The following is an 11,530-nucleotide window of genomic DNA, read 5'->3' as shown; positions in this document are numbered from 1 at the left end:
TGGCGTGAAGTTTGATAATGTAAATTCATGGATTCGTGGAGTTTTCCGTTAATTCTCGATAAATTCGTTTTCAATATTTATTCATCATTTCAAGTTCCAGGTTTTCTACTCTTGGTTCATGAAAAAGTATTCTATAGTTGCAAAATGTGAGAATATTGGAAAAGTAAAGCAATAAATATGAATTAGAGAAAAACAAAGAAATAAATTTTCCCACGCTGCAGCTAGCTGTAGAACTGGAATATATTTAATTTTTAAACATATTTGCAAAATATTCAGTTCATCGTTATTCAAAATCAGGGATTTGTCTTCCTGCTCATAATATTCAGGGTTTCAGAGATCTTGATATTACGAATTCTCGTAAAATCAAGGTTCCAGACTTCAGTTTATAATATTCAGGGTTCCGTATATTCAGGGTTCCTGAGTTCATAATATTCAGAATGTTCGTATATTCAAGGTTCCAGACTCCAGAGTTTATAATATTCAGGGTTCCGTATATTCAGGGTTCCTGAGTTCATAATATTCAGAATGTTCGTATATTCAAGGTTCCAGACCCCAGAGTTTATAATATTCAGGGTTCTGTATATTCAAGGTTCCTAGGTTCTTAATATTCAAGGTTCCAGACCCCAGAGTTTATAATATTAAGGGTTCTGTATATTCAAGGTTTCAGAGTTCATAATATTCAGGACTCCGCATATTCAAGGTTCCTAAGTTCTTAATATTCAGGGTTCCGTATATTCAAGATTCCTAAGTTCTCAATATTTAGTGTTCCTGAGTTCTTAAAATATTATGGGTTTCTTAGTTCTTAATATTTAGGGTTTCTGAGTTTTCAATACTCAAGGTTCCTGAGTTCTTACTATTTAGGGTTTCTGAGTTCTTAATATACAGGGTTCCTGAGTTCTTAATATTCAAGATTCCTGAGTTCCTAATATTAATGGTTCCTGAGTTCTTAATATTCAAGGTTCCTGAGTTCCTAATATTAATGGTTTCTGAGTTCTTAATATTCATGGTGCCTGAGTTTTCAATATTCAAGGTTCCATAGTTCTTAATATTCAGGGTTCCTGAGTTCTCAATATTTAGGTTTTCTGAGTTCTTAATATACAGGGTTTCTGAGTTCTTAATATTCAGGGTTCCTGAGTTCTTAATATCTATGGTTTCATAGTTCTTACCATTCAGGGTTCCTGAGTTCTCAATATTTGGGGTTCCTGAGTTCTTAATATTCAAGGTTCTTGAGTTCTTAATATTAAAGGTTCCCGAGTTCTTAATATTCAGGGTTCCTGAGTTCTTAATATTTAGGGTTTCTGAGTTCTTAATATTCAGGGTTCCTGAGTTCTTAATATTTAGGGTTTCTGAGTTCTCAATTTTGAGGTTTACTAAGTTCTTGATATTCGAGGTTCCTAGTTCTTGATATTCAGTGTTCCTGAGTTCTTGATATTGAGGGTTCCACAGTTCTTGATATTGAGGGTTCCACAGTTCTTGATATTCAGGGTTCCTAGTTCTTGATATTCAGTGTTCCTGAGTTCTTGATATTGAGGGTTCCACAGTTCTTGATATTCAGGGTTGCTGAGTTCTTGATATTGAGGGTTCCTAGGTTCTTTATATTGAGGGTTCCACAGTTCTTGATATTCAGGGTTCCTGAGTTCTTGATATTGAGGGTTCCTAGGTTCTTGATATTCAGGGTTCCACAGTTCTTGATATTCAGTGTTCCTGAGTTCTTGATATTGGGGGTTCCTAGGTTCTTGATATTGAGGGTTCCACAGTTCTTGATATTCAGTGTTCTTGAGTTTTTGATATTGAGGGTTCCTAGGTTCTTGATATTGAGGGTTCCACAGTTCTTGATATTCAGGGTGCCTGAGTTCTTGATATGCAGGGTTCCTAAGTTCTTGATATTGAGGGTTCCACAGTTCTTGATATTCAGTGTTCCTAAGTTCTCAATATTTAGGGTTCCTGAGTTCTGGAAATTCTAAATCTTTAATTCAGAATTCCGACCTTAGTTCTCAAGTTCTCATGTTTGTTTAAAGAATTGAATCTGTTCTCTAGGAGTCAGGTTTCTTCTGATCATTAATTCAGATCTAATCTTTCCTGACACCCCTGTACACTCCCACTTCCCAGTACTCATCAGGACCCTGAGAACTTTAGGAACCTAAGCTGTCTAGTGAATGAGTATCATTTAAACATTAATCAAAAATAAAGAGAGTAACCGTACAATTTACACGGAACGTATTTTCTGGTTCTACATCGGGAATGGGAACAACACTTTTAGACTTAAGTTATGACTTTAAGTAGTCCAAAGAACATGAGGCACAGCAATTGTCCGATGCAAAAAGGCCCAAATTAATAAGTGATTTAATAAGTTTTTGTAACGACATCAAATAGAATTAATTATTGCTTTAATGTCGTCTTCCTATTCTACAGTTTTCCGGTTATCACTGTATATAAAGTGTAAGGAATTTACAAGTTGAAAAAAATAATTCTGAAAGCTGCAGCGCTCATGGTTCTAGATGATTATTGTTATTCTCCACCACTGCAGAACCCTACTCAGTGTTCATTCTACACTGTATACAGGATGGCCCCAGATTATATCAAAACTGCTAAAAACTGTTTAAAACAACCATAATTTTTAAATTATGATAATATTAAGCAAGCACAAGTCCATACAAAGAAAAATCATGTTTCCAAGAAAAAATAAAGAGATTTGCTTAAATACAGTTAAATTAAGAACTGGTTTTATCATTTTTTTCCGACACCCGGTTCTTACAATCTTTCCATCACATAAATTGTTAAATTTTCCATCGTTAAGAGCAAGGATATATGTTAAGAGTCTGCATATGTGTGTGAGGTCCCATATACTTAAAATATGCATAAATTCTCCTTTTTATTGTATTCAACCCTAAACAAGTGATTTATGAGATGTAGGATTGGATTGAGTTAAATCAATAGGGAAGGAAAATGTTTTATAGGGGATGGGGGGGGGGTTGAGATATACACGTACACGAACCATGTTCTTCCCATCATGTATTCTCCTTTATACACTTTTTACCTCTTTCCTCCTTTTCATGTATTTAACTTAGTCCTTCTTTTTCCTCATCCTCAGTTTTAATCTTTCTTTAATTCAAATCTTTTTGTTTTATCTTTTCTTTTTGTTTGATTTCTTTTTTCATCTTTCTTTTCCAAAATCTTGCCTTATCTTTTTCCTCTTTTTAGTTTTTTCTCCATTCTTCTCCTTTTTGTCCCTCTTTCATCAAACATTTTTCTCTTTACCTTTTACGTTATTTTTTCTCCCCTTGTTTTCTTTTTCTATTTCCTTTCCCTTCAATTCTATCTCTTGTTCTACTTTTCCCTCGCATTACATTATATCTCTTCTTTTGTTCTTCTCTTCTTGTGTCATTTTTCCTTCTTTCTTCTTCTTCTCATCCTAATTTTCTAGTTCTAATTTATTTATTTATTATCAATATACATTTTTCAAAATAATTATTACCAAAATTTATTGTTATCAGTATACATTTTTTATATTTACTTTGAACGTTTTTATTGGTGCGACAGAATATTTGTGTTTATATGTTTAAAATGTGTAGATATCTACTTTTTTACTTTATTTTGCATGATTTGAATTTGTGACTTTAATGTTCTCTTAAACCTGTTCTTGGATTAGAATAAAAGCTTGGTTACTCAAACCCGGAATACCTGAATTCTCTAAAAATGCATTTATTCTGGTTAGTTTCCTTTTACGGGGAACAGTGAGTAAAATGAGATTAATAAAAACGAATCTGTTCCAAACAAGAATGACAGAAAAAAAAACACATTTTATATTTCCTAGAAAGTTTTGTAACATATAAGTTTTTATCTTAGGTTCAATACAGAAATCAGAAAATAAAATAAAAAGTAGTTATGCCACACTATTATTAATAATTTCGAAATCTTTTTTGAATGAAAGGTTTCGTACTTTAATAAAACTTTTGTTTCTTTTTTTTTCTCCACTGCATTTTAGACAATTCTGAAAGTTGTTTATCAAATTTTTAGACAGCCTAGACTTTAACGTGTCGCAACGCCTTGGCCTTAGGTTTTACCTCAGCAACTAACTTATATATTGCATGTTTCTAGCTTATGTTTAAAAGAAGTAATTGGCAAAATACTGCTTTATTTTTGCGTGAAGGCGTGCAGCGCATCTTTGTTCACAGTGTCCTGTAAATTCTACGATTTTCCGATAACATTCCAATACTAAACAAAAATATTAATATGATAATATTTTCGATTTGTGTGCAATTTTGGATTGTTTGTCGGTGGTTTGCTGTGTGTGTCTGTTAACATGCTGGCTGGACAAAGGGTTTATTCTACTTCTTCTGAATAAACAAACAAGCGAACAAACATGCATACATGAACAAACAATCCAGTGTTTACTCGGGACCTGGAGTTTACATATAATTCAATCTTAATATTTTCAGTACACAGAGGTATACTGGATACAGGATACTTAGATGCTTTCAGTACACAGAGGTATACTGGATACAGGATACTTAGATGCTTTCAGTACACAGTGGTATACTGGATACAGGATACTTAGATGCTTTCAGTACACAGTGGTAAACTGGATGCAGGATATTTAGATACTTTCAGTACACAGTGGTATACTGGATACAGAATACTTAGATGCTTTCAGTACACAGTGGTAAACTGGATGCAGGATATTTAGATACTTTCAGTACACAGTGGTATACTGGATACAGTATACTTAGATACTTTCAGTACACAGTGGTATACTGGATACAGTATACTTAGATGCTTTCAGTACACAGTGGTATACTGGATACAGGATACTTAGATGCTTTCAGTACACAGTGGTATACTGTATATAGGATACTTAGATACTTTCAGAACACAGTGGTATAATGGATACAGGATACTTGGATGCTTTCAGTACAGAGTGGTATACTGTATACATGATACTTAGATACTTTCAGTACACAGTGGTATACTGGATACAGTATACTTAGATGCTTTCAGTACACAGTGGTATACTGGATACAGGATACTTAGATGCTTTCAGTACACAGTGGTATACTGGATACAGGATACTTAGATGCTTTCAGTACACAGTGGTAAACTGGATGCAGGATACTTAGATGCTTTCAGTACACAGTGGTATACTGGATACAGGATACTTAGATGCTTTCAGTACACAGTGGTATACTGTATATAGGATACTTAGATACTTTCAGAACACAGTGGTATAATGGATACAGGATACTTGGATGCTTTCAGTACACAGTGGTATACTGTATACAGGATACTTAGATACTTTCAGTACACAGTGGTATAATGGATACAAGATACTTAGATGCTTTCAGTACATAGTGGTATACTGGATACAGGATACTTAGATACTTTCAGTACACACTACACAGTGGTTATAATCGATACAGGACACATAGATACTTTCAGTACACACTACACAGTGGTCATAATGGATACAGGATACTCAGATAATTTAATATCTTATTATATAACAAGATGACTTTCTCCAAAATTCAACTTTCCCATTTAAAAAATAACTATTTTCTGATTTGCTAAATCATTACCGAATTCAACCTTTCCCCTATTAAAAAAACACATTTCACATCTCCGAACCAACCCTATCTTAGAAGGTAAGGTATGAATAGCACTTTACTCTACTCTCCTAACCACACCTCCAAACCAAAACTTATTCACTACGAACCAAAATTTATCTTCTCCGAACCAAGCCTTATCCCCTCTTAACCAAATCTTATCTTCTCCAAACCAAACCTGCTCTTCTCCGAACCAGCCCTCATCTTCTCTGAACCAAACTTTATCCCCACTTAACTAAATCTTATCTTCTCCAAACCAAACCTGCTCTTCTCCGAACCAGCCCTCATCTTCTCTGAACCAAACTTTATCCCCTCTTAACCAAATCTTATCTTCTTCTTCGATCTCTTGTTTTACTCCGAACCTTCTCTGGCTGACTTAACTTTATCTAAAAGATTGCGGATAGCTCTAGTTTAAACCTTGTATTCTCATGTTTTATGAATCTACCTGTTTGCATTTGATGTACAAATATTAATAGCGGAACTGAATGCAAATGTTTAGGTATAGGTTTGAAGGTAAACTGCAGTTACCGCTAATTGGTCGATATATCATGATTCTTTCTAATATACACACCTTCTACATACACTCTAGGAGACGGGGCTCGGTTAGGTTTATCAGGAGATTCTGAAGTTTGAATCTAGGTTAACCTTATGTATATGGTACAGCTATAGACCTGGTCAGAATATTTATCTTTTTCTTTACAAACATAATTTAAACTTTCAACTTTAAATTCTTTTTTCTCAGTACAGACAAAGTTTAATAATTATCTAAAATTAAGTTGTTTTGATTTATAACTCTGTAGAAGACCCTCTGAGTTAGTAAGATAAGAATGAATGATTACTCTCAATAAGAAAACTGAAACCCGACCATATAAACGCACTGTTAAAAGGCTTCTTTCTACAATTGTGATTGATATCTAAAAAGCTCTCGGCTTCAAAGCTTTCAAGGAAAATGTGCTGAGGTTCAGACAGCGCTAAGTTTAGACACAAAAAGAAGCTTAAGATTTATTTAGTTCTTGGTTCTTTAATATAAAAAGGACGAATAAATCTGTCCTTATCTTTAATCAACTTCTTCTTTTAGGAGCATATCCCTTTAATCAACTTCTTCTTTTAGGAGCATATCCCTTTAATCAATTTCTTCTTTTAGGAGCATAAAGGATATTACGTTTTAGCTGCTAATCTTTCAGACTTTTTTTAGAAGCGGACGATCATCTTCTTTTAGAAGCTGATCGCTTCATTCTTTGACGAGTTTCCTCTTACTTTAGGAGCTTATTACTTTTACCTTTTAGGAGCTTCCTTTTCCTTTAGAAGCTGATTCCTTTTGTCTTTGAGGAGCCTTTTCTTCTTTAGGAGCTGATTCCATTTTTGATTTGAGGTACTTTGTCGACATTTAGAAGCTAACTCTTTTTTCAAAGGGCTTTTTCTTCTTATATCTTCCAGGGACTTCTTCGGAACGAACAATCATCTTTTTTCTTTTAGAAGAGCTGATTCTTTTCTCCTTTTAGGAGCAGCTGAACCCCCTTCTCCTTTTAGGAGCAGCTGATGCCCTTCTCCTTTAAGGGGCTGATCCTCTTCTCCTTTTAGAAGCTGATCCCCATCTCGTTTCAGGGACTTATGAGCATCTTTTTTTTTGAGCTTATCTACTCTTTCGTTTATATGCAGATCCGCCTCTTCTGTTGTACAGCTCAGGTTTTTCTAACAAAATAATGTCATGATAAGCAGCTTGTTTCTATGAATTGGATTGTCTACATGTTTCGATCAATATCTGCGGATTTCCTTTTCAGTTAGCAGGACCCCCCCCCCCCGACCCCCTCTCCTGTTTTTTGTATCCGATTCATTTCCTCCACTCTGCAAAACCAATATCTTTTCCATGTGAAATTTATTTCTAATACAAATTGTCATGCAAATTCGTGTCTAACGTCTGAAAACATTATCCACATTTAGTCCCGAAAAATCAAGAGTTAAAATTTTTGATTTTCGAAAAAAAATGGTTTTATTAAATATAATTAGTTAAATTCTGAAACAGTATATACTATATATATTCACATGGTTAGCAAAATATTGATATAACACATTTCAGCCATTTTTACATCAGAATAAAAATATGCATTTTTACGTAGAATTCTATATTGGTTTTATCATGGTTGTTAAAATAATGAAAAAATCATTTATCAAATCTATATTTGGTTCAAAAGAACACAACATAACTAATTAAAATTATTGTTTTATATGGATGGCATTTTAAATTAGAATATAAAATGCAAAAGGTTGATTAAAAAATGTCTGATTTAAAAAAAATTATTGCAAAGAATTATTTTGCACACTCTATTTTAAAATATGTTTTATACATTTTTCTAATTAAATTCGCTGAAAAAGTAGGATAAAATTCAATCCTTAATTAATTAAAGAAAAATAGCAAATGATATTTTACTTTAATTCAAATAACTATAACCTTGAAGTTTAGCTATTTAAAGATGGAAAACTTATCGAAATACATAAATAACTGGTTTTTGTTTGTTAAAGTTTACTTTCTAAAAGAAGTTCTGTGGTCGATGTGAGAAAACGATTTTGAAAAGACTGAACTTTCTTTCTTCTGTCAAAACATCTAATTTAACTTTTCAAAGGCAAACCACAGCTAGGTCTAAATTCAAACAAGGAAGATAAAATGCAAGTCACACTTGGAAATAATATTTTAAATATATCTCAGTGAACTAGACTGAATTGTAGTAGTTCACTGCAGTACCACTTTGTGACCTCGTAGCTTCTTTAGTTTGGATTTCATGCTCAAATAAGAGAAAAGAAAATTCTCCGGTTACAAATTAGAAATTCAAATCATTTTGTTATTATCAATAACTTCTTAGTACGAGGAGTTATGATGGAAAACATACATAAGAAGTCAATTTTAAAGGCAGTGTTCGCAAAAACTGAAAGGGAATATAGGCTTACGGCGAAAAATAATCGCTTTTATCGCTACTAATCTTACTTCTATATGAATTGCGTCTACAAGGAGAAAATTGTTAAAAACGACTTATACTGAAAAACGTAGCGTCCATACAAATTCAGAAAGTTACAACTCGTATCGTAAAATGATCAATTTGATTTCAAACAAATCCTCCAAAGATTACAAAGTCATCGATTATTTTTCGACGCATTCGTATATAGTTAATAGTTCATAATATTTGTTATTTATTTTATATACAGTGCACTATATGCTATACGTCCTTCAGTATAAAGTCGTTTTAAACAATTTTCTCCTCATAGACGCAACAGATAGAAGTAAGATTAGTACCGATCAAAAGCTATTATTTTTCGTCGGAAACCTGTACCCCCTTTCATTTTTCACGAACACTCCCTTCAAAGTTTAGTTTACTTTAGTTTGACGTGATATAGATTTAGATAATAGTTTAATTCAAAAGATTAAAAAAGTACATTTACACGAGCAAGACGAAATCCAGTTAATGGAAATTTTATTATTGGGTTTTCTCCTGGCTGGTTTCCCTCCAGCACAAACAGTTTTATCTTGACTTTATATTTTTTTAATCAAATATATCTAGGAACCAAGGAGAAGAGAGAGAGAAGCAAGGTTCAGATTACAACAAATCCACTTAGTTCAAGGATATAATTTATTATAGATTATATTTATAAAGTGAGAAATATAAAACTGGGGAATAGGAAGACGACATTTATTGGGAATGTAAGCATAAGTGACCCTCCATTCAAAGATAGTTATGCCTGATTTACAACGGTACCTTTAAAATCTTTGTCTGATCAAGAAAACAATTAGATATCAATGTTTGTAATTTTTTAAACTGATTATTTTTTTGCGGTTTATCTGCGAAAGTGACTTAAGCATTTCTTGATTAAAAGCAAGGAAGAAATTATCAGAGAAAAACACTTTTCGAGTCCCTGTCCTAGTCGTATTCTATACTATGTTTATTATATAAGTCCCCTATTACTGTCTACAGCAGTTTTATTCTCATTTATTCACTAGTCCTTTTTGTTCAAGGTCCTTTAATTGTAAGTCTGTGTGGTCCTAAGCAGTCAGAAGTTCCTGGAAGTTACTTTGTGACTATCTTTCGTCTATCCATAGTCCATTATATGTGTTTTTGCAGTCCCTCAAGCTTGTCATATTCAGCAGTATACTGGTCAGTGGTGACGTGATACAGACAGAGACATGTGACCACTATACTGCACTACCATTGGTGGAAGTTCTGGTGACGTAAAACGGACTTATAAATAATATTATCAATTATATCTATTAAAACTAGAAATAAAAATTATAAAATAATAATTGGAGAAAACCTATATTACAATTAGGTTTCTCTTGGATATCTTCGTTTCAGATTGGTTGTATATTTGCTGAGTATGATCTGTTTAAACCTAATATTTCTACAAAATGGCATATATATGAATTTCCGTATAAATTTGACACAATTTTATATCAATTTCTCGAGACAGGAACATTAGATATAACTTTCATGGGTCGCGATCAAGAGCTAAAGTGATTAGCTTTTAGCCTATTTTTAATTTGCACTTAAATTTAATTTTTTCCCCAAATGTTTTATAAATACAGCCCTATCTAAAAGAATACTTTTTTTAAAGATGATAAGTTTTGCGCCCAACAAAAAAAACCCCTTAGATTAAAAAAGCCTCTTCATATATTTAGAAAATGCTATTAAATAAAAAGAAAATGACCCCAAATAAAGATTTAAGATTTCCCATACAGAAAGGTGCCCAAATTGAAAAAAGCCCCCCAAAAATAAAATTTGCCCTCAAAATAAAGATTTAAGATTTCCTCAACTGAAAAATTCCCCTAAAAAACAAATTTGCCCCTGAAATATAAATTTAAGATTTTTCCCACACAAAGGAATTGAGTCTTTGCCACAAACTCTGAATTTATAATCCCTTTCTCTTTGGAACCCAATGTCGTAAATCTTTGATATTTCAAACTTATATTATTTGATCTAGCAGAATTCATGGTTTGAAATATCTAAGGTCTACGACATTGGAATCCAAAGATATAGGGTTTAGAAAAGCAGAGTTTGTGACAAAGGCTCAATTCCTTTGCCCCAATCTGAAAAGAATGCCCCTAGTCAAATAAAAGATTTGCCCTGTAAATCTTCTAAATTGGTAAGGTTAAGGTAGTTTTTCCAAAGTTGAGTATAATACCCATTTTTTCAGCACTCCCGCCCCATGCCACTGCCTGTGTATACGCCCCTCTTTGATTGGGAAAATTTTATTTATAATATGAAGAAAGAGGAAAAGGATACTCAGGACACCAACTACGGCGCCCGTGCATTGTTCAATGTTCATGAAAGGCGGGAGAAGAAAAATTGCAAGAAAATCTTGTATCCGCCCACTGATATCTAAAAGAGGGGTAGGAGCCTAGGAGGGCCAGATAAAAAATTATCAATTTTATTTCTAGTTGTACTGGACCGCCTTGTCCAACAAGTAGCATTTGGACTGTATCGCCCTTTCTCGCTACTGCAGCTTCTGTCTGAAACGTACCGGCACGGTCTCTCTGCAGCTTTCTGGTAGTGGCACGCTCTCAACACCGTCACAAACTTCAGTCCGGCTCCGACCACGGAACAGTTAATAGAAATGAATTTGTTAAATATGTGAGGAAATGGTCCAGCCATGTTTCAGCCCTTTCTTAGATTCGTCTTTTTTTCCACGCTGCTAGCAGTATCCGTATCAACAGGTCAGGATTAATATATATAGTGATTTTTGAAGTTTTTATGATATGTTAAATACATATATTTTAAAAACAAAAACTATTAAACAATATTTTTACACTTTTCTGTTAAATAACTAAACAGTTTTAATGTTATTCTACAGTGAATCCCAGATATATGAATACACATAGCAAGAGTTTTTTTTATAATGTATCACATAGTTAAGATCAAATTCCGCGTAAAAATTAGTTTGATATT

General features: G+C 33.3%; 1 protein-coding gene across 1 annotated transcript; it reads right to left on the bottom strand.

Moving 5' to 3' along the window:
* Positions 1-1,169: 1,169 nt before the first annotated feature.
* LOC111703405 (proteoglycan 4-like) lies at positions 1,170-11,236 on the bottom strand. The gene is given in 3 exon segments (XM_023475338.1): positions 1,170-1,233; positions 1,540-1,920; positions 11,106-11,236. Coding segments are annotated over 3 exon segments (576 nt in total).
* Between the last annotated feature and the right edge of the window lie 294 nt (positions 11,237-11,530).

Source organism: Eurytemora carolleeae, unplaced genomic scaffold, assembly GCF_000591075.1.
Source record: "Eurytemora carolleeae unplaced genomic scaffold, Eaff_2.0 scaffold547, whole genome shotgun sequence".
In the NCBI taxonomy this organism is placed as follows: domain Eukaryota; kingdom Metazoa; phylum Arthropoda; class Copepoda; order Calanoida; family Temoridae; genus Eurytemora; species Eurytemora carolleeae.
Note: the sequence above shows the minus strand (reverse complement) of the source record. Positions and strands in the feature narration are given on the sequence as shown.